This window comes from Amyelois transitella, chromosome 22, assembly GCF_032362555.1.
Source record: "Amyelois transitella isolate CPQ chromosome 22, ilAmyTran1.1, whole genome shotgun sequence".
Taxonomy (NCBI): Eukaryota; Metazoa; Arthropoda; class Insecta; order Lepidoptera; family Pyralidae; genus Amyelois; species Amyelois transitella.
Window position 1 is genome coordinate 2,910,611 of NC_083525.1, and position 25,176 is coordinate 2,935,786.

The 25,176-nt window shown below is 33.0% G+C and overlaps 2 protein-coding genes across 2 annotated transcripts in view; one reads left to right on the plus strand and one right to left on the minus strand.

Moving 5' to 3' along the window:
* Nucleotides 1–25,176, minus strand: part of LOC106137067 (uncharacterized) — a 108,413-nt gene that overhangs the window by 13,743 nt on the left and 69,494 nt on the right. The window contains exons 5-11 of the mRNA XM_060950842.1: nucleotides 23,907–24,048; nucleotides 23,445–23,645; nucleotides 20,264–20,371; nucleotides 19,677–19,817; nucleotides 18,179–18,331; nucleotides 10,420–10,550; nucleotides 2,301–2,375 (exon numbers count right to left, since the gene is read on the minus strand). Coding sequence (XP_060806825.1) covers nucleotides 2,301–2,375; nucleotides 10,420–10,550; nucleotides 18,179–18,331; nucleotides 19,677–19,817; nucleotides 20,264–20,371; nucleotides 23,445–23,645; nucleotides 23,907–24,048 — 951 coding nt within the window. The remainder of the gene's footprint in view (nucleotides 1–2,300; nucleotides 2,376–10,419; nucleotides 10,551–18,178; nucleotides 18,332–19,676; nucleotides 19,818–20,263; nucleotides 20,372–23,444; nucleotides 23,646–23,906; nucleotides 24,049–25,176) is intronic.
* LOC132903184 (uncharacterized) lies at nucleotides 13,749–17,338 on the plus strand. The gene is made up of 2 exons (XM_060950746.1): nucleotides 13,749–13,995; nucleotides 14,638–17,338. The coding sequence occupies exons 1-2, from the start codon at nucleotides 13,878–13,880 to the stop codon at nucleotides 16,917–16,919; spliced, it is 2,400 nt and encodes a 799-aa protein (XP_060806729.1). The 5' UTR covers nucleotides 13,749–13,877; the 3' UTR covers nucleotides 16,920–17,338.

Here is a 25,176-nt window from a genome sequence, read left to right on the forward strand (position 1 = left end):
ATGACATGTCATGACCGAGCTTTGCTCGGTCTACCAGAGATGGCGCTGATATAGTTTCTTAAGACGCGGTTTTTAAAATGTTTATATATCTTGGGAACCGAGCTTTTCTCGAACCTAGGATAAATCGATTCCTTGAGCCGAAAAGCCCCTAATCTGTAACTTTCATGAAAATCGTTGGAGCCGTTTCCGAGATCCTGATTATATATATACAAGAAATATATTTTAATGTGAATACGAGTATAAGTGTGTCTTCGCAATACTAACGCACCTTTATCCAATAAACCTTATAAAAATGTGGATTTATAATATTTGGTATATTTTTTTTATTTGTGGTTAAAAATTGTTGACAACAAAATGTATTTTATGCACATTGACCTCAGCTTTGACCAGATCACGATTTTACGAGTCTTCCATGGGCTATATCGTAGTCTAAATAGCCTTTAACCCCTAAATAGAGGCAATAACTTACAGACATGTCCCTTTAAGCAGTTTCGTCGGAACTTTCGACTCCGATTTTTATGTTAAGATACAAAAAATATGAAACAGATTTGTTTTTTAAAGTTGAATGTAAAAGTTTATTTTGCAGTTAATAGACATAGGTCAATTTAAAAAAGATTTTCGACTTTCTTGTCAGAAATCACATCCTACTAATATTATAAATGCGAAAGTTTGTGAGTATGTTAGTATGGATGTTTGTTACTCTTTCACGCAAAAACTTCTGAACTGATTACGATAAAATTTGTATGGAGGTAGATGAAGACCCAGAATTACACATAGGCATATTTTTATAACGGAGTTCCCGCGGGATTGATAAGTTTCCGAGCGGACAAAGTCGCGGGCGGCGGGATAATTTACCTTTCTAAAGGTAAATTATTTTAATGATCAGTTCATTATTTCTAAAGGTTTCTTTAAAACAAAGTTACAAACTTTACTTATTCATAATATTAATAACTTATTTCTTCTCCTCATATTAATGAAATTCTTGGTCATTTATTTACCTTGAACTTTTGGAGTGACACCGCTCAACAAAACTACGTATAAAGTAAGTATGACAAGACGAAAGAATTATTTATTTAGCGCTCATAAAACGCGAGGAATTTGACAAGAGATGGTGAGATGAGACACATTCCTTACGCATTTGAAGAGGGTCTGACCATAATTTATAGAAGAGTTCTTTGATGTTCGAACGATACAGGATCAAAGGATAAAAAAAATCTAAATCAGCATTATTATCTACATTCAATATTTTGATCTGAACTTTAACAATGTATTGTAGGATAAATGTTGGTCAAAATTGAATATTAAGTTAAATTATTGTCTGGTTGACATATGTTAAGTGATTTTTTAAATTAAAAATAATTGATTAATCAAATAAAAAGATTTTTACTAATGTCACCAATTAATCAAATCATTTTCAATAATCAAAATCGATCAATCATCAATCTTTTTTCCTTGGCTCTTTTGCGACAAGTTAAGCATTTAGACATATCAGTAGTTTAGTAATACATAATCATGTTTATTAAAAAAAAGCATATAATAGGACCACTCCATCTCGTTCCCATGGATGTCGTTAAAGGCAACTAAGGGATAGGCTTTCAAACTTGGGATTCTTTTTAGGCGATGGGCTAGCAACCTGTCACTATTTGAATCTCAATTCTGTCATTTAGCCAAGTATCTGAACGTGGCCTATCAGTCTTTTCAAGACTGTTGGCTCTGTCTACCCCACAAGGAATATAGAAGTGACCATATGTATGTATGTACCCATTTAACTAACACATTTGGATTGAAATTAGAATTGTAAAAAAGTTAAGAACAAAAAATATTGAAAACGTTTCGTTACTTAAGAAAATTAATTCATGAATTACTTTTAAAATACTCCCTTAGAAAATACGTGCAGTGTCGGAAACGTTACGGTAAGTAATCTTTTGGGACTGACTGAATCCCTCCTGATCGCTGTGACATATATCTTGGAGGATACGAATAAATGTGTGGTATAAAAGAAAAGTGAATAAACATTGTACTACTTTATATGTTTCCTGCGCTGTAAATTATTAGGCAAACCGAACGTGTAAGAAGTATTAGAGCCGCTACTAAAAAAAAAACATAATTCTACAGAAATAATATGAAAGGGAAAAGACATCGTAATAACGATAATAAGAGTTTTAAAAAAAAAGTGCTCCAAAGCTAAAAAAAAAATCATCATAAATTTCAAAAACAGAACATTTTCAAAAAGTTTGAAGTAAATAAGAGTTCTAAATTCTGCGTATGATCTGACCAATCGCGTGTTAGTATAGACATACCCTCGGTTTGACTTGAACTGGAGGAGGCGGGATTTAAGCCCGCGCCGTGGCAGAAATTTGGGGCCTCCTTGAGTGCTAATAACAACCTTTCTGTTAGTTTGTTACTCTATGTTAGATTCTAAAGGTTTTATTTTTATGTAGGACAAAAATTCTACTGAGATAGTGCTTATTTATAAGAGATATTTTTTTTTGTTATAAGGGTTATAGAAGAAAATATAATTTAGTAAAGTGAGTGCTTATCAGCTAGTTTATTCATTAGTCTGTATATTTAAATTTATTAAAATGAAAGAAAGAAAAATGCATATTGTCTTAGAATTCAATTTGAAAATAATCTGTTATTTTACTTAGTATTAACCCTAAGTTTCAGTTTATTAGAATAATATGATGAATAAAATAATGCAGATTACAGAAATGTAAAAAAGAATATACTATGTATAAATTTACACATTTTAATAACTCTTACATGTAAACACTATCACTTTATTCTTCAGTTTAGTTAAGTAAATTGAATAAAGTTAATTTTTATTATTTAAAAAATTTAATCTAATTTCAAAGTTTTGATTATTCTAAGTTTAATCTAAACTTTGGCACACTATTATAGTAACACAAACTTTGCAGCTATCTTGATAATGTTAACAAACATTATTATTCAGGGATTTGCCAAAGTTTAACTTAAAAGTTGCCGAATAATTTGTTAGTAAGTATAAATATATAATATCTTAATATACAGGAGCTCCGAATTCTATTTAGAATTTCTCAACTCCGATTTTAATGTGCACCACTACACGGTTAGTCCTCCGTTCTACGAATCATTAGTAATTTATTTTACGTCAACCAATGTTGTGAAAACAAAAGATTTGACAATTATTAAGCGTTATGAAGTATTCTATAATAATGAATTAAAATTTTGAATTTGAATTTGAATGAATTCTTCGCCTAACTAAAAACGCTGAAGAACAGTTCATCTAGTCGCGGTCCTACATTAATCGGTTCATTGTGAATTTTCGTAAAAACTCTTTACCGAATGTTCCATATGTAAAAATGGCACATGATTTCTTTGTTAGGTATCAAAGAGTAGTAAAGATTAAGAAAAAAAATTGAATGTTTACCCCCCCACCTTATAAAAAAGTATTCAGATTTCTCTGGTATTCCAATAATCCTTTGATCTAATGCTGACCTATTTCAAACTATATGTAACTGTGACTGACATTTCTACGGAGGTTGATTGAAATGTCAGTTTCTCATTATAATTATGACACGTGTTAGTAAAAACTTATATCTATTAGGTACCTACTTACATCAAAAGGGTATTAAATAAAGAATAACATAAATATGATAGCATCTGATAGATAAATGATGATGCTATTTCGATAAATAATATATTTACTTTAATATAAAATTATTTTATATATAACTTCATTTTCTAGATAGAAATCAAATTATTCCAAATACTATGGTTAATTTAGTTATTTTATCCTTAATAAAATACCTAAATGTTACCTTCAAATATTAAAATTATATCGCAAAACAAGAATAGGTATTAAATATTTTTTTAAATAGTCATAAAAAGTATTTGACAATTTAAAAACCCAAAAAAAAAAAATATGGATTAAAAATAGTTCTTTTCATTAGCATAAAAAGCATTTTATTTTTTTGTAGAAAAAATAAAATAAAATCTAATTCCTCTATAACAAATTACCTAATAAATTCCTGACGCCGTCTAAACATGGCCGACGTCTACAAAATTATCCTTAAATGCCTAGTTCGTATAGCGAACGTTCAGAATCGCCCACTTGACGTTAATTACTCAGACTACGAGTTAGGGTCTAACCACACTCGACGGAATTGGCGGATGTCAGTGAAAAACTACTTTCTATTATGTTCAGAACGTACCCCTCAATCCTTTTTGATCCGCTTTGTGGAATAATTAATTTCTTGAGAATGAACCTATTTTGTATTTACTAAGTCTAAACAGATTATTTATTCTTACTTTTAAGAATTGCATGTAATTACATACATTTTACATATGTAGGTAAAGAGATCAATACTTAACTATCACTATACGAGTATGTGATTTTCTAATTATTAGTTTAGCAGTAAAAAAATATTTTTTTAAGACAATTTGATTTGTGTACAAAAATAAAATAACACATGAACTGTTTGCCATTTTTGAAAAGGTTGACTTGCAGAGAATGCTTTTTACATAATGCATGCATACCTGTAGAAGCTTAAGGGATCAAATTTAAAAAAAGAAATGTTTTTTAGTTGTATTCCATTTTCAAATAAATAATTCTTATTCAATTTGATTATTGTAATTTTTGCGTCGGGTGTGGTCTAGCCCTTATCAACCTGGATCGTATTTACCATTAGGGAATAATTATTGGAATTCCAGGGAACTTTTAACGAGTATTCCACGTATTTTCGGATAATTATTATTAATAAAATTTGTATGAATCTCTTTCTAATCGCATAACATTAAGGCAATATTAATTATGTTATTATTATCATATGTCTTTTATATGATATTATTAAATAAGTATATTTGACCCAGAGGATTCACTTCCTTCAAATTAAATAAAAATTATAGATGACCCCTTCACTCATTTTGAACTACTACTACTAATAGTTTGAAAAATAATAAAAGTTTTTCTTATAATCGACTTTATATTCGATATAAGAGTAAATAAAAATTATGAACTATTTTGAAAACTCTCAAGTCATTTACGTTATATTTCGAGTAAACAGAGGTAAAATGTCGCCGCAACTTCGCGGAATGTAAAACTCTATCTAAATTCAGACGGTAACCTCATTTTGGACGAATCAATTAAATATTAAAAAGGTCGTGGAGAGGATCCAATTCTTTTATCTCAAAATTCGTTTCGGAATTTCTAGAAAATTGTATTTTTCATTATTATTTACTAACTGTTCCCTGGGAATATGTTCCCGTTGGGGTATATTAAGATAATGTGACACTTGAGCAGGGAAATAAATTATGAAAGCGATTTACATAGTTTAAGAGGTTGCCCAAATTGCACAAATAGGCGCATATTTCTCTTTTAAACTTATTAGAGTTTTTCGTGGAGTTTACGCTTTCTTCTTGTACTTTTTAAAGTGAGAGGGACAGAATTTCCTACGAAACTAATTTATTTTTATTTATTTATTAAGGTACACATACAGACAGATTACAGAATTGCATTATTATCCTTAGGAAATGTATATATAATGAACAAGTAAAATGTCCAACTTTAGTGTACACAGCATGATCATGTAAAATGAGTCATTAACAGAACATGAACTCAAACAACAAGACATTAAAACAAAAACAACGAAGTAGCTCAGAAAGTTATCACAAATCAATGGTTTTTATAGAAAGTGAGGAAAAGGATACAAAAATAAAATAAAATAAAATAGACTCTAGGGGAACAACATAATTAAAAAATTTCGGAATTGCTTGATACTCTGGCTAAAAATATCTAATCCATTAATATTAGCTTTATTATACGATCTACACATGACCGAGAGCGGATTGTTGAAGGAGATCCTGTTTCGGAAAAACGGAACAAAAAATGTTGGAGCATGGCGAGAACGGTGATTGGTATTAAAATTTATTTGCATTAAGAGTTCAGGGCAATCAATATCGGAATTTATGATTTTATATAAAAATATAAGCTCATTTCTTTGCCTGCGACATATCAAGGAAGACGTTTTAAAGTAATGTAACTTAGCATCGTAACAATCTAATTCTCTACAAAGTCTATATCTGCGACAAACAGCAGTTAAATATCGCTTTTGGATTCTCTCAATATTATCCTGGTGAACCTTATAATATGGTGACCAAATTATAGAACCATATTCTACCAATGGACGCACTATGGCTGTGTATAGGTAATTTGCAGTATTTGGATTTCGAAACTCTTTTGATATACGAAGGATAAAACCATTAAGTCTATTGCTTTTGTTCATGATTTGGCTAAAATGAGTACGGAAGGAAAGCTGATAATCAAACATTACTCCCAAGTCCCTAGCTACGTTCTTACGTTCCAAATTTTGGCAATTGATGTTGTAGTTAAATCTAAATTTTGGTTCTTTCGTGCAAAATGATATAACAAAACATTTATTAATATTTAGGTACATGGAGTTTAAAAGACACCATTCATGTACTTTATCAATATCGGATTGTAATGTATTACAATCACTGTAATTAGAAATGGATCGAAACAATTTTAAATCATCTGCGTATAGTAAGCAATTGCTGTCAATAGCATCAACCAAATCGTTTATAAAAATTATGAAGAGTAATGGGCCTAGAATTGAGCCCTGTGGCACGCCAGATGTAACTGCTATTGGACCCGACAAATAACCCTTGACAGCTACCATTAGACTACGATTGGAGATGTATGAATTAATCCAACGTAAGAGTGAACCGTGAACTCCATAACGTGCAAGTTTCCTGATCAACAAAGGGTGATTCACCTTATCGAATGCCTTCGAGAAGTCGGTATATATGGAGTCTACTTGATGCCGCTTATCAAAGGCATTGCATATGTAAGATTTGTAAACCAATAAATTACTAATAGTGGATCGACCAGGGATAAAACCATGCTGAAATTGTGATATATGATGTTTAAAATGACTTAAGAGAAAGGGATAAACAAGGAACTCAAAAAGCTTAGCCAGACATGACAGTATGCTTATGGGACGGTAATTTTCGCACTTATGTTTGTCTCCAGATTTAAATATAGGTATTAAATAACTTGATTTCCAATAATCTGGAAAGCGACCAGCTTTCAGTGATTTATTAAATAGGATTTCTAATGGGATACTCAATTCATTAGCACAAGTTTTAATAAATCTAACCGGTATTGCATCAGGTCCAGCACCCTTGTTAGGGTCAAGTTCCTTGATAGACCTGATAATATCCTCGTGTTTAATATAAATATGATCTAAAATAATTTGGTTCGACATATGGGTTGTATCAGTGGGACAAACTGTAGGTAACTCGTATACAGATTTAAAATAATTCGCAAATAATTCACAGACACCCTGAGGGTCTGACGATGTTTCATTCATATGGGACATATTCTGGGGAATGGAATTAGAAGTCTTCTTACTATTGACATACCTCCAAAAAGCTTTTACATTATGTCGCATATCACTTTCTGTAGTTTGTATAAAATGTTTATAGCATTCATGTATCATCTTTTTGCTTCTATGACGCAACAAATCAAATGTATCGTAATCCCGAGGGTTCCCGTACTTTTTAAATTTTATGTGATATTTATGTTTTTCTTTTAAACAATTAATTAAAGCATTACTATACCAGTGTGGAAATTTAGGAGACTTACATTTTTGCAAAGGAGTGTATCTGCGTATTATGTTATTCAGTTTTTTGTAAAAAATGTTAAGGGCAACATCAATGTTGGGATCGGATAGAAGATCTTGCCAGTCGATAGATGCTAAAGATTCCTTTATTTGAGTATATTGACATTTCCAATAATTAAGTCTATGGGAATTAGGATTATGATTAATACATGAAAATGGCTGCGATTCAATGATCTCCACTAATATGGATGGGTGATGTCCTTCCAATTTGAGAAGAGGTTCAACACTGTCTACTTTTATATTATTGTTATTATATAAAATAAGATCAAGCAGTCTGTCATTAACATTTAGTAAGTGATTATACTGCTGCAAATCGCACAGCGTCATTGTTTCCAACAGGATAGGGCCACGAGCATGAGTCACGTCGTTCGGTTCAAGATAGTTATGAGAGTTACTTTTCTTCCAAGATACTTTAGGGATATTAAAATCTCCGAGCAATAGGAATGAGTCATTTAGACCATTACTTAGTATTACATTCTGGCAGTGCTCAAAAAACTGAATAACGTTGTTCAAGCTCATGTCGGGTGGTAAATAACAGAGACATATATGAAATGGCGATCGTTTATTTGAGTTCGGAATCAAAGATAGCCAAATGTCTTCAAATTGACTTTCCCATTCATGCCTACGTACTATTTTAAGGTATTTTTTAGCTGCCATAACAATACCACCTCCTTCAACTTTTTCAGCAGATGAGCAGTCGGATCGATCTCTACGAAAAATATTATACCGCTTATCAAACAATTCCGCATCGAAAACACTAGAGTTGAGATTAGTTTCGTTCAAACAAATTAGGTCGTAATCATTATTCAACACATTTAAAAATAGTTCGGTCGTTTTTGTTCTCATGCGATTAACATTTTGGTAATATATAAACATTAAAAATACAAAAGAAAACTACGTAATATTTAATGTGACTTAAACTACTTTCTTTAAACTTTCCAAGTCTCGGATCAAAATGGCAGGAGATTTCTCATTCTTTCTCATGAAAATTTGACCGAATTTAACCCATACAAATGTGTGAGCCTTTTCTTTAGCCACTTTTCGTGCGGCTGCATAAAGTTTCTTGCAGTCAGGTGACAAGTGCTCCACCACGTATACTTTTTGCCTAGTGCCACTTATTTCGAGGTGATCTGTGTTCAGTGGATTAGAGGAGTTCGATTTGTTGAAACGCCTGACGGCCGACAGGATGCTATCCCGGTGACGCGGAGAGGGGAGAGTGACCAATAAATTGCGTGGGCGACTTGACGTACTATCAATTTTCGCGACTCTGCGGCATGCATATATTTCCGAGTCTGAGATTGAGTAACCAACGATGTCGCATATTTTTTTAAATATAGTCACAACATTTTCTCCTCGCTTTTCTGGTAAAGCTTGAATCTCTAAATTTGAGCTACGAGATAACATTTCATGTGACTTAACCCTACGGTCAAGGTCACAAATGTCGTTTAATAACTTTGTTTTTTGGGAATCCAGATCTCGAACCCTCACATCAATAGAGCTTAAATTGCATTTGATTTCTTTTTGTCCATCTTCTAACAGGTGAGTCGTGCTACTAAAGTCACTCTTCCAGTCAGTGATCGCAGCCTGCACTTCTAATTTCACCACTGCCTTTATTTCTGTAAAGATGTCATCCTTGAATGTTTTAAATTTTGAATCCAATAATAGGCTTATCTGACGAAGTGTGACGGACCCGCTTTCTTGAGTGACATCAGTTTGATCAATTATTGAGTTATCGCAGGACATCGATGAGTCATTAAGCCCGTGCACACGGCGCACCGGGGTATGAGTGTTATCACCTTTACGTCTCGTTATATTGGCGCAAGTGGGGCAACTCCACGTATTTTTGCTATTCAAGATCGTTTTATATGTGATTAAATCCATATTCAAACATTTATAGTGATAAGCTCCTTGACAATGGTCGCAACGAAGCAACTCGGTCGATATAATGTTCGAATTACAGCCCAAGCATTTCTCCATGATAGCAATTAGTAAGTAGTATAATGAGAAGTGTCAGCGCAGCAATAAATACAACTTAATAAACGTAACTAAATTAGCGAGCGATAGAAGGTAGGATGCAGGTAGCTCGGTCGCTCGCTGTGACTCACCGCCTTGTGTCGCGTAAACAATGCACGAAGATTACACCAATATGAGCGGGTTATAATTCACTTATTAGTAGCACAATAGAAGTGATTTAATGGACACTGACAGTAGGGAAAGATCGGCCACTATTTTGTCTGCACCATGATATACATTTTGTCCGAGATCGTAATAAAATTACATACTTTACAATTTAATTTGTTCGGAACACAAAAAGTTACTGCTAACCGACTCGGCGCGCGGACGAGATGATCTACTAAAAATGTTTTATCATTAAAAAAAATAATAGAGTACAAGAATTGATTCAATTTTAGATCAATTCTTCTTCTACTGTCCACATTATGTTACCATAAAAATATTTTCATACGTTTAATATCAAAGGAAAATTATATTTTATTTTAATGAGGTACACTTAATTAATTTATGGAATAAAGAAGCATTTTACTCTAAAAGAAAGAGAAATTATAATGTTTCAATTTTATACTCTATGTATGTTTGTATAACACAAAAAAAAAACTAATTTCAAATCCAATAATTTCCCAACAAAAATATTTGTTAACATCACGTTCGTTACTGATAAAAAATCTCAATCGCAAATAAAATTAATAATGCTTCAATATCAAACAATATGAGTACTTACTCAGAGTTAGTTTCAGGCGTGGGAAGATCCCCAATAGTGGTAAGCGTGAGGGTGGACCAGTATAGCGAGCCGAGGTATTTTCTGGTAAGAGTGGCGTAGTCACCAGGTCGGTGTGGGTACGCCCAGTCACCCTGTAAATATACAAAAAATCATAGAAAAGTTGGAGTGGGACGGCCTAAACGAAAGTACTTTGATCAAGTCAAAAGAAAGGTTTAGTCAGGAGTACCTGATACTGGCCGTGTGGTTCCCGGCACCAATACAAAAATGAATAGGACCACTCCATCTCTTTCCCATGGATGTCGTAAAAGGCGTTTAGGATTCTTTTTTAGGGATGGGCTAGTAACCTGTCACTAGTTGAATCTCAATAATACTATCGTTAAGCCAAATAGCTGAACGTGGCCATTCAGTCTTTTCAAGACTTTTGGCTCTGTCTACCCCGGAAGGGATATAGACGTGACCATATGTATGTATGTATGTACCTGCTACTGCCGAACTTACATTTAGGAATGTGGATGAAGCGTAATAAGTATGCAGTATATGATAGCAGCTATGCAGATGTTACATACATACATACATACATACCATCACGCCTGTTTCCCATTAAGGTAGGCATAGACTATGCAATTCCACTTGCTACGATCCTTACAGACCTCTCCCGCTTCCTCTTCTTTTGCAAAATTACCTATAATTTATTCTTGTATTTATTTCAATTTACAGTCTGTATTTTGAATAACCTGCTTATTCGAAATTGTACGTACTATGCAAAGAAGTAAATACTTTATTTTGTCCAGAAAAAGAGCAACAGTAACAGCAGAAGCGGATTTAAACCCTAAAAGGGATCTCTTCACTACCAACCTTCATTAAAACAAAATTATAAAACAAAACATATAATCACGTCTATATCCACCGCGGGGTAGACAGAGCCAACCGTCACCAAAAGACTGAAAGACCACGTTCAGCTGTTTGACTTAATGATAGAATTGAGATTTTAATTGTTACAGGTTGCAAGCCCATCGCCTAAAAGAAGAATCCCAAATAAATAAGCCTATCCCTTAGTCTTATAATTATTATAATAAGTATAAATTCAGAAATATGTTTATATGAGTGGTTTAATATCTAGACGTAGCAACCCATGTACCCAAATTTTCGTTTAAATTTGACCCTTTTCATCCAAACAATTCTATAGGACGTATTTGATAGGCCTGAATTGGATTCCTAATCACGGCGTGTTTGGACATGTTCGCTTTAGAGAAGTTTCTGGATAAAAGGAGCCCGGCTATAGGGGCGCCCCAAGATTCCTATCTTATTTAGCCTTTAGTAAGGTGTTCCGATTTTATCCTGGAGACACGAAACAGATTTTTTTTTGTTTGATGCGGGCGAGGCCTGTCTACTCTAGTCATTTATATATTTACTTCTTTACTAATATTATAAAGATAATACCATGCATACATATAGTCACGTCTTTATCCCTTGCGGGGCAGACAGAGCCAACAGTCTTGAAAACTGAAAGGCCACGTTCAGCTGTTTGAATTAATGATGGAATTGAGATTCAAATAGTGAGCAGGTTGCTAGCCCATCGCCTAAATGAAGAATCCCATGTTTTAAAGCCTTTCGCTTAGTTGCCTTTTACAACATCTACGGGGAAGAGATGGAGTGATCCTATTATTAGATAAAAGATTTGTATTTTTATTCGTAACGAATAAATTCCAAAAATCACTATATCGCTTTTGATGATATTTGGCTCAGACTCAGACAATAACTTCTGGCTACTATTATAATCCCGTAATCAATCAGAGTTTATCTAAAAAACTTCCTAAAATATAGGCATACATCTTTGTGAGCTTATTTATAGACATTTTAATACTTACTACCTACTACTTTTCAAATTTAAAACAACTTGGCAATGAATCAAACTTATCTGACCTAACTTAACGTAACTTAGGATACAATTATTGAAAGTCCGGGACTTAAGAAGTCAATCAAACTTTTATCAATCTGACAATGCTTTTAAAATTAATTCCTATTTTTAAACATCAAATTCTAGTTTTTGCTTTTTTTATTAAACAAGAATAGGATAATCTCGTTTCTATGGATGTCGTAAATGGCGACTAAGAGATAGGTTTACAAACTTGAGATTCTCCTTCAAGGTGAAGGGTTAGCAACCTGTCACTATTTGAATCCCAATTCTATCATTAAGCCAAACAGCTGGACATGGCCTATTAGTCTTATCAAGATTGTTGGCTCTGTCAAACCCACAAGGGATATAAACGTGATTATATTATATACTATTTTAACTAGAATTTACATAAATACATACAGTATTTATGTAAATTCTAGTTAAAATAGCCGATACGACCGATGGTTAATCTTTCTTTTCACGTGGTAGGCAAAGACTATAGTACATTACCCACTCGCCAATGTCCTCGTAAATACAATGTACCTACATAACTCACAAAAGAGTCACTAGTACATGGCCGATGTAGGATTTGAACCTGTGCCTCTACGCGCATTTCTAACGCATTTCAGTCGGGCATCTTAACCGCTCGACCACCGATGGTTTAAAACATTCCGCTTTCTGATTAAATGAATGTAACAATATAATAAATATGCTGTCTTTTGTGCACCAACTAAGAATGAATGTGAAAGACTAGGTACTATTAGATATTACTGCGGAATGCTTGTTAACGATATAAAGATGCAGAGGAATGATACTGGTTTTCGAGAAGTGGCTTAAATCTTCTTGTAAGTAAGCTCCAATTGTTCAACTTGATTAATCATTCTCTCGTCTGCGGCCATCAATCTCTTGGATCCTTCTTTCCAATTGTTCATCCTTATCTGTTCCACCATCTATTGCGTTAGTCACATTTTGTGGGAACGGCTTAATTTCCCAAGTTATTCGAGACAATTAATCCTTTTGTTTCTGTAGAAATCTAATTAAATGCCTTGAGAATTTTAATCCACACTAATAATAAGAGAAAGGATTCGTATTTTTGTATGATTGTAACGAATTAACTCAAAAACTACTGGACTGATTTTTACGTTTGGTACACAAACACACTCACACGTACATATCGACGGGTGCAAAGTAAAATGTGTCAACTACAAAATTCACGATTTTCGGTTTTTATCATTATCGTTTTAATTAAAAAATGCTCTACAATGTGACATTTTTCTTTTTTCTCAAATCACTTTATTTCAATTTATTTTCGTACGTACAAAAAGCCAACTACACATTTTTTTCAAATAGTACGTAGTGAATGCGACCAAGTTACGTTGGCCGCATTGACGCGGGGCGCGGGACTTCCCGCGCGCAAACACAAAACGTTATCAGTCAGTTGACACGAACTTCGCCGGCTAGCGCACATTTTTAGGTTAAGTGAGGGTTTTTGTTGGATATCAGTGATATTTCGAGGTTTTCATTGTAGTCCTCATTTGAGTTCATTGTTATAATCCTTAAAATGAATAAAGAACGACGCAAGCTGTTGGTAAAATTAGGAAAAACAAGAAAACAAATTGCTATCACAGACACAAACGAGCTATTAAACCTCACAAAATATAATTGTGAAACTGTGGCTGGTATGTATTCTAGTTTATTATACTTTTTGAAGTTCTATTTCTCTTATTTTTGTCTTTGAATGAATAACAATGTATGTGATTTCGTTTTTACTTACGTTCCGGCGCATAAACGAACATCTGCCATTTAACTCTTTCTACTTCGCTGTTATAGTAGATGTTACGATTTACTCCGTAATTATTTTTATACAAATATATTATTTTTAGGGTTCCCTACCTCAAAAAAAGAAACTCTTATAGGATAATTTGGTTGTTTGTTCGTTTGTCCCTCTGTCAAGTCTGTGTTGAGATATCAAGTAGTAATTTATTAAAATCATATAAGTACTCGTAGTTAGGTTTACAATCAATTGACGCTACTAAAAAATACTTCTAAATTAAAAAAAAAATTATAGGGCCTTGCATAAAACGCAAATTTCAACACTCTCAAAGAAATCAAATTTAATAGGCCGTTGACTTAGAAATATCAAATTCAAAAAGTTACATTGTTATATTTTTACTGCAAAATAGTTAAGTAAATCATAAATATATAGCCTTATAAGGCATCGAAACCTCTAATTGAAACTACTAGTTTATACGGAATCAGGAGGCAGAGTCAGGATATTTTTATAATTTTTTTGTATGTAGGTTTGTTGTTCTTATTTACAGAAAATTCAATTTTAAATTTTCAAGAGGAATATAATGAAAGTTTACCAAATATAAGTACTGGATTTTTCGATAAACATCAACCATTGGAAGATGAAGTAATGACTAGACTTATGGACGATCTTGGCGTATCAGTTTTGAATAAAACTAAACCTCAAACAGATCGAATCGAACCGACGACGCCGTGTATCTCTCCTCCTATATTGACGCCTTCTAATTCCCAATCTACACAAATTCATGCTAATCATATTGAAGATGATATCACTGAAAAAATGTCAATCACACCTATTCCGTCAGAGAACAATTCATTTACTTCCAGCCCATCACATGATTTATTAGAACCAAATCAAACAGGTCAATCAGTGAATTTCGACATTGATTCAATTGAGTCAGTTGTCACTTGTCAGTCTCCTATAATAACTACCACAGACGCGTCCTCTGCAGCTGACGCATCAAGTGAATGTTCTACTCCAACTAATGCAAGTGGACGAAAACGACGACAGTTTTATATAGATAGGTCGAAAAAGAAGAGATTGAGAAACAAAGATAATTGGATTGATATAAAACGAAAATTACTGTTGAATTCTGGAAAACAACACTTGTCAAGAAACGGTAAAATTCAACCCGCTAAATGTATTAAGCCACCATGTGATGTTTGTAAATTTAAATGTAATTCAAAGATATCTTTTCAGGAAAGAAAAAATATTTTTGATCGTTTTTGGGGCCTTTCAAATCATGAACAGCAATGGGTATTTATCAGTAAATATGCCAAACGTTATTCAAAAAAACGAATAACAACCGAAAATGATTCTAAACGCAATTTCAGTGTAACTTACAATCTTCCGGTCGATTTAGACAAGTCTAGCCCTAGAAGTGTGAAAGTTTGCAAAACAATGTTTAAAAACACCTTATCTATCAGTAATCAATTTATAATGAGCGCTTTAGATAAATATGATAAAACTACTGGTAACTGTTCGAAGGATTTGAGAGGTCATCATAATAATAAAACCAAAATAAACACAGCGGCTGTCATACAAGGTGTTTGTGATCATGTAAGATCATTCCAGCCCGTAGAGTCTCATTATATAAGGAAAGATTCAAGTAAATTATATCTGTCTGGTGACTTGAACTTCTCAATTATGTTTCAATTGTATAAGGAATGGGCAGAGGAAAATAATATTTTAGAAAGAGTACGTACAGTTCGCCAATATCGAGACATTGTTAACAAGGAAATGAACATATGCTTTTTTATCCCCAAAAAAGACCAATGCGATGTATGTACTGCATTTAAAAATTGCCCTGATACTCAACCCGCCGAGAAGTTTGAAGAACATATGAAAAATAAAGATGTTGCTAGGTCTTTAAAGAAACAAGATAAAATCAAAGCCACTACACATCCTGAAACTATAACTTCAGCTACATTTGACTTTCAAAAAATATTATCTACTCCTCATGGCGAAACTAGTTCATTTTATTATAAACGCAAACTCTCTATATTTAATTTTACAGTATTTGAAATGGGTCTTAAAAAAGGAATATGTTATATGTGGCCTGAAACGATAGCTAAAAGGGGGTCCAATGAAGTGGCTAGTTGCCTGCTTCATTTTATTGAAAATTCTGCTAGAAAAGGAATCAAGGATGTCCGTCTTTGGTCGGATAATTGCGGCGGACAGAATAGAAACCGAGCAGTATTTTTTATGTACGCATTCTGTTCTTCAAAATTTAAAATCGATATCTGTCATAGGTTCTTAGAAAAGGGGCATACCCAACAAGAAGGGGACAGTGTACACGCAATGATAGAAAAGTCTTCCAAAAGAAAATCAATTTACAGTCCGGAAGAATGGTATACACTTGTAAGGTGGTGCAAAACCTCTGGAGATCCCTATGAAGTAATAAATATAACACAAAACATGTTTCTTGACTTCAAAGGATGTTTGGATAATTTAAAGTGGGATAAAAACACAGACAACGAAACTGTAAAATGGAGTAAAATACGTGAAGTTGTAGTAAAATCGGATTTTCCCAACACCATATTTTATAAATATAATTTACATGAAGAAGAATCTAAGAGAATTGATTTATTACAAAAACGAAATACGCGATCCCGTCGAGATAATATTTTAAACGAACCCAATGTTTGTTATGATGATACTTTGATGATAACACATTCTAAATACAATGACTTGGTTAATCTTTGTGAGCAAAATTTAATTCCTTTTAGGTATCACGAATTTTACAAAAATTTGAAACATGCATGTAATTCTTATACACAAGAAAACAACTAATTAATTGTTATTACTAGTAATTATATTCCTGCTGGAGTGTGAATGTCGATTCTAGTGTTTGGCTAATCATTAATCATCATGAAAAGATAAGTTTCTTGTTGATTTCTGTGATTCTGAATTAATAGACTGATTAATAAGACTGATTAATGTAAGTTAAATCTTTGCTTTATGGAAAAAAAAGTTATTTCCTGTTATGTTCACGGGTTTAGAGTTTCTCGTTTATGTTACATGTTATTTAAAAATTTTGCTCCTAACAAAAACGTTACTACACAAAATATGATACTTCATTTGACCTCATTGTACTTTAATCATCATTTTTCAAAAACGAAGCATAAAAAGTTATGTGCATTATTTTGTTGTTTCTTATATTATATTGTTAATTAATACGAATTGGAAGTTGCTTTACTTAAAATGAAACGTTTTATTAAAGATTCAATAAAATTAATTAAAAGGATTTTTTTTTATTTAATAAAATTAATGTCCCTTGTATACACGACCAACAGGCAGTTGACTTATTTAACTTTATTTTTAATTCAACGTAGATAGGGTTAACTGCAAAATCTCGTAAATTAACAACAAATTACTAACCCCGACATAATAAAAATATGCCTTAGAGTATAAACAAAGAAATTGCAAAGTTAGAAAATTAAATTCATATCCATTAAAAAAATATAAAACTTTTTCTTTCTTTTTGCTCTACTGTAAAGTAGCTATTTTGCAGTTAAGTCTTTTTACTTTGCACCCGTCGATATGTAGAATAAATCGTCGGAAGTCACTCTTTCTCGAATTTCCCACGTGAGCGAAGCTCCGCGCAAAAGCTTGTTTTAAATAAAATTCATATTTGTGTGACTAGATTCGATAGAGATGTGACGAATTATAAAACATTTTAATGAATATTGCTAGTACTCAAGTGAAATGTCGAGCAATCGCTATGTTAATTTCTTTTGTCTTAAATATTTTTTATAATAAAAATAAAAGTTTGTTTTATCCACAACACATGGTTCGATACGTACTAAAACGGTTACAAAATTTCGTAGACAACTGCTATCTGAACTAAGTATACGAGGAACTTATCATAAAGCCACTAGGTTAAATTTTAGGTATTTTATGAGGGCAAATTATTAAATTTTCTATATCTTTAACTTACTAAAGCGCATAAAATAAAATAAAACTTGGACAACTTTTAGTCGTACAATTCATACATATCCTAGTAAAGTATTTCAGTTACAAGGTGTAAAGTTAATGGAAAAGAAATTCACCTGAAATCCCTCAAACTCTGACAGAAGGAAGTAGAAGCACCCGAACCAATGCGCCAGGATGAGCAGGATATGGATGAGGTTGATGACCCTCCAGAAATTCGGGTACACCGTTCTCGACTCCACTATGTAGTAGCAATTCACTGCTCTGTATACCTGTGAAAATAAAATATACGTCAACTAAAAATCTTCTTTTAATTCTACTTAACCACGGAACCTACATTTCAAATTTAAAAACTCTAGACTCAGCGCCATTGCATTTTTACAAAAAAGCGAAATTTAGTTGTAAAATAAAAGCGATAAAAAAAGATTTAACATGTAAATACAATTTAAAAACGTTCATTACAAAGGTAATTAGTCTTAAACGAAGTTAATTAATTCTGTTTAAGGTGAAAATTCCTTTTAAGTGTAATCAGTTTTAGGGAAACGTACCCTTAATGTACTTTTGTTTGAATTATATTCGATTTATCAGTAATTAACGTAAGTAAACACAAAGTACACGTATTACATATTTTTCCTTTACATTGTAAACTATATCGAATATATTTAACTAGAAAGCTTCCAACGTCATTTACTATTTACCTATCAGCTATTCATATATCGCACTTTCGGTGAAACAAAGTCACAACAACTCTTTTTTAAATTTTACAGGAGAAGACTTTTAATTTTTTTTTCTCATGTATTTATTCATTTCTGGATTACTATTTATAGTAAGTTTAACATCTTTGCAATATTAATAATTAATACCTACCTACCTACTATAAATAGTAATCCAGAAATAAACAAATACATGAGAAAAAGAAATTAAAAGTCTTCTGTAAAATTTAAAAAAGAGTTTTTGTTACTTTGTTGCACCGAAGGTGCGATATTATTAAATTAAAGGTCATGGTCAGTATTATTACAGTTATTTGCAACAAAAAACTACATAAACTGATTGTAATTTATGAACATTTTGCCTGGTTCTTCGCTCCACGTTTGAATTAGTCACGATCGATTCTTAAAATGTCACGGAATGGAAGCCCCAGGCTAAAGTCTTATAAAATAAACAGGCTTACAAACTTTGCGAAGCCAAAACCGTTTGGGGATAAACAAATACACAAAGTACAACAGCAATCAGGTTGCTTGAATAAATAATGATTCCATTTCTAATCATAATAGACGTGCTGATTATATATTTACGTAAGAGTAAATGCCCAGGGCGCCAAAGGTAGGGAAAATATCGTAAGAAATGTGCACATTTAGGCAAGCCATAGTTCAAGCTGGGTTAGGTTTCTCCACAAAGTTGGGGAGGTCAGACGGTTGCTTCGTATAAACACTTGATTAACCCAATCCAGGACCTTGGTCATGGGTTGACTCCTGTGTTTTTCTCCAAAATGGTGAGGATGTAACCGGGATTTAAGTTTAAGAGAAAGATGATGAAATTACCCTTATTCATAAAGAGCCACTATGAGTTATTACAAATTTAACATGGTTTGGTCAGACAATAATAAAAGCAGCTCACCTTAAGAAACCTAGGGAACCTTATCATAGGATTGGTGCCGATCTTCAGCTGGATGAGGTCCAACGGAGTCAGGGACGCAATGTCCAGCAGGAACGACCGCGAAGACAGGTAATGTTTCGCTAGTTTCTTCGAGTCGTATACCTGGTGATGGAAATTGACTGTAACTAACAAATTAACATATCATGAAGTAGGTACTTATATGATAGAAAAACTCGCTTTAGTTAGCTTCATTCTTGTTTTTTTATACTTCCTACCCTACCATTATTACAAAGTATGTATCAGAAATTTGGACGGATTTTATGTAGAGGTAATTTAGTGTCCGGCTAGAATGGTACTGAGAAGAATATATAGGGTATGTCTTATCACGAAATTCCCTCGGGAGCGAAGCCTAGTGGCTAGGCTACGCTAGGGGTAGTCTGAAATAAGAATATTTTTCCAGAATTCAAATCATCAGTTTTAGTGGATTCCAAGAAAGAATAGAATAGAAAATAGCTTTGATTTTGAGTCAGTATTAGAGAAGTGTGCTCGGATATCAGGGTGCGAAACTTCGATTTGATCTCGAAATACGTGAGAAGGTAATTGCTTACCATCAGCCCCTGCTCCAGGTAGCCAGTCCGCAGCTGCACCACCAGGTCCAGAGCGAAGACCACGTCGCTGATCCCGTCGCAAGTTAGCCAGAAGTAGTGGCACATTATCTGTAGGACGAATAAAGATACATAATTGTAAGGATGTAATGATATAAAAGCCGAATTAAGAACTCATAGATTTAGGGAACCTAATCCGTCAAGAACTAGTTCAAAAACATCAAGAACAAAATGATTGAAAATTTCAAATCTAACTCCAATAACGGTAGAAATAGTATTAGTAAGTTAATTATCATATTTACCTGCTTCACCTCTACTGAGTCGGTTTATTAGGTATTTAGATTTTCTGTAGGTAAAACTGTTTTTGCAAGATTGCATACAGGTTGAAATATTCTTCTTACACAAAAAAGTTTGTATAATGCCATAAAACATATACTCTCTTATCATCTGACTGAATTGTTTCCATTGAAAACAAACCCGACACAAACCATTTGATCTTTTATTCTTGAGGGCAGAAAGATGAACCGGATTTTATATGTCAAAACCAATAAATGGTTCGTACGCTTCCAATATCGCTGGTAACTGATACGTCAGTTACTAAAGCTCTCCTATGTTGTGTCTGACATTTTATCTCGAGTAAACGCCGGTGGACTTAGAATAACAAACCGTGGATTCTGGTTTATAATAGATAACTGGATGAAATTGATATCAAACTAGCTGTTTCCTGGAGCTTCACTTCCGGGTTGACCTATTATTTTATGGCGGGTATTTTGAATTAATGAATTTTAAGGACAGATAGTACTGTTTATCCCGGTAAAAGCTTTGGTTCCCGTGGGATTTGTAAAAAATCTGTTATTTATTGTAGGTGGCGTTAAAATCACGCTAGAGAAGTTGCGGATGAAAACTAGTTTTTTTTATAAAAACCCCTTGTTCACAAATCTATGTATACAAATCTATATAGTATTTTGTTTTCTCAAACGAAGTGGTGGATGTTACTAACCAAACGGAACTATTATGTTTGAGTGTTCCCCAAGGAGATGACACAATTCCTTGAAAGGAGGGTGTCCCGAATGGCTCCACGTTAAAGATCCCTATAAGGGCTGGGTATATAGTGAGAAAGATTGTGCGGTTTACGAGTTCGATTTCCGGGTGGGGTATTGATTTGAACTGACTTGTTATTGTAGTCTTATCAACTTTTTTCGCCCGCAGTTTCATCTGCGTTTTACTAAATTGTTATTTCTGTGCCTGTAGAAATTAAAAATAGTACCCTATTTTTCCTATCCAGAGGAACTAACTTCTTTCGCATTTGGGTAAGTTGGGGTGGGTATATTACATTGAATAGGTAATAAAAGAGAAATGTCTCTCTGTATGTCTGTTTATGCACGCTAGTCTCTGGAACTAATGGGCGGATTTTGATGTATGGCAATTAAACCTAAGCAATTTAAAGGGTGCAATTCATTTAAATTAGTAATCAGGGTGTAGTACGAATACTCAAAAAAATTTACTATATCTATTTTATCTATTTTTTCTAAATATTTTCTTTCAACTGAGGTCAAAGATGATGCTGCTCTAAGTGTCTTATAATAATTGAAGAGATAAATTGGGACTAAAAGGGAATGAAATATTAGTCGTCTATGTTATACATATGTATAGTACATAAAGAAATATAACTTGAATTATATTTCAAGAAAGCCGGTAAATATATCGCGAGTGAGTGGGCAGCTCAATATAAAATTTCAATTTAAAGTTGCCGCAACTGAAGCGAAAAAACCGCACCACTTCAGTACGGCGAAATGGCTAAGTTAACTTTTTCCTTACCTTTAACTTTGGTTAACTCTATCTTGCGAGATAAAACATCCAGAACATATTTCTTAAGACACACTTACAATGGAATCTTTGCCCAAAAAAAAGATGAACCTACTGTTAAACTATAAAATTTGGATACTCTTAATCTGACGTTTTGCCAACACGCCTGATGTACTAATGTACTTTCTTTTTTTTTTTTAAAGAAAAGGACTACATTGATAAACTCATAGAATTTACTGGTACTTATCTAGTTTTGGTTTTATTTCGAAAGCGTTCATTGTTCATTCCGATGAAATTTTACCATAGTAATCAAATCAGACCTATTTACGGTTTAAGTAAGTGGTTCTACGGTAAGAACGGGTTGTAAGTATCAATTATAAATCTAGTGAAGATATATAGTGAGTTCTCTTCTTTGGCTTATTTTATGGAAATCTAATATGTACTTTTCAAAGTAAATCAATTATTACCTTGTATGGAAATTTAGCATTGCAAGCGACTTTTATGGGAATTATGAAAGTTTTATTTCGCTATTTACGTTCAAGAAACCTTTCGTATATTTTTTTTTAATCTAACACAGGTTGTGTATTCCTATGTTTTAATTAACTTTTTCACTATTAATTTCTAAGAATCTAACTTCTTCTTGAGATTACTCGTAAAAATAGATTACTTGTTCTGTTTTTCTTCATTTTGTCAATTAGTGAAGATAAATTTTTAGATGTCTCAATTGAAACCCAATTAATATTTAAAAATAGTTAAATGCACTGGTTTTGAATGCACACAAGATACAAAAGACACCATGAATTACTATTATATTTCCCCAAGAAGTTAGACCTTCTATGTGCGTCTGTACTGAATAATCCTTCATTCCTTTCATTTAACTGTCTTTTGTTTTATGCACACGCCATTATGCTCTATTATTCACCTGTCTCGGGTCTACTTGGACAGATTTCATTTGAATTATAAGCACCTTTGAGTTGAGGTTTACCTTTAGTACTTTTAACCTATGTGTTTTTATTGTAAGTAAATATGTGTTGGGGGTGATTACGGCTGGAAATCAATAACTCGATATTTATTGCTTCGAGTAAAATGTATTGAATAGTATGAGCCCTAAAGAACCTTATACATCGACATAAGACGCAACTTCGAATTATACTATTTCGGTAGAATTCTCCTTCAAAAAGCACTTGTTCTAGCTAGTCGAGCATTATAAGTGTCAAACACTATTTTCGATATTGAGACCATATCAAAAAAATTAGCTGTCCAAATTCAGAATGATAGTCTTCAACTACATCTCTATGTTACGACAAGTTAGTGGTTCGATGCCTTAATACTGTACTTTTTACACAAGAAAACATTGGGTTCCAAAATATATACTCACCTGTAACTCTGGGAAGCTCTGCCTCACAATTAGTGTCCAGAAGTTGTACAGCACACAGAGTGTTATCAGCCACAACCAATAGAAGTAGAAGTTCTCGTCCGGATTCACTACAGTTTTAGGAACTCTGACTTTCCGCCGCCTCTGTCTGTTCGTACTTCTGTGGCCGTCGCCGGTGGCGCCCTCTGAACCGGTGTCTTCCACCTGTTTGTTATGTGAATGTTAGAGGTACGTTAAAAACATACTGGTTTATGTTAAGTTAAGTAATTTCTGCTATTCAATTAATTTTTGTTCAAGGTCAACATGTTAAAATTTAAAAATAAATTTTGCATACATTTTTTCTCTCTCATTATACATCTCTTCATGCAAGTTCGTGGGTTTTTGGTAATCTTGACCAGACCTTTTGCTAGAACCCCCCTATTCGAACAATGTATCGAGGAATAAAAAGAAATTGAAAAATCTCACAGTTTCCTGCGTCGCCGGCGTCTGCCTCGTCGAGAATCTCTTCAAGAAGGAATCTTCTCTCTTCAAGGTCGGTTTCTTCTGGATCGCCGAGCCAATTTGCACCGTCGTGCGAAGCTTCCTCCACCTTTGGTTGGACTTTGTTCTGAATTTCCATTCATAAATATTAATATAGCTCTAGCTAAATAACTACTTGAAGGGAAGTAAGCGAGAGGAGCCATGCTATCGGATTATTTAAATGTTTGGAGGAAGATAAAATTCAAATCGAATTTCAATATAAAAATTTTCCTCAAAAAAGAATAGTTAAAGTTATGCGTCATTACTGGAGAATTGGGAAATTTCTTAAAGATAGAGAAATGTATAAAAATCCAAAACTCTATTTAAAAAATATGCTAAGTAATATCTATTATTTTTTTGTTGGTTCGCACTATCAGCCCCTCTTGCAAAGCGGCCTTACATTGAAACGCAAGGTAAAACGCAGAATCTGATACGATTGAAAATAAAAAAAGCAAAAACGTTTTTAGTTGTATAAATTTTGAACAGACGTAATAATCTTAACCGAACTATTTCCCTCTTTAATATATATTTGATTGAATATGAATATTATATTTAACTTGAAGAGATGATACGAATGGAAGGTATACATTAGGTATGCACTATTTTATTACATTATGTGTTATTAAATCTTATAACTTTAATATTTAATACGAAAGAAAAAATATTAAATTAACGTCAAAGACGGACAAAATTTCAAAAATCAAATATCACAAATTTTGCATGAATGTAATATAGTTCCTTTATTTTCATTCACAAAGCTTGTTAGCGTTTCAATTTGGGAATCAATGTTTAGTCCGTTGAGCTGTGGGGCTTAAATTTTAATTTAAGTAACGTGCAAAACAAATATTCTACCGTTATTTTCATGCGGCATGGCAGTTTATACTAGAGAAATAAAAAGTTAGATCGATAAAAGTATATTTGTAGAGTAAGATTAGTGAGACGAATCTAACGTATCTAAAACTATTGTCTAACTGCTTCTAAAAAGTCAAGAGTTATCTAATTGTTCTATCAATCGAAATGAAAAACATTAAACATGAAAGACGATTTATTGAAAGGAAAGATCATTGTTAAGGTGAGCTAGTATAGACACAGTATCCACAAGAAAAACACACAAAATCCAGTGAATTTAAATACCATTCCCGAAGATCCTAACACAGGTAGCACATTAGTGGGAAATTAAACAAACAATTAGAAAAGACAACGGTTTTACCGCTGC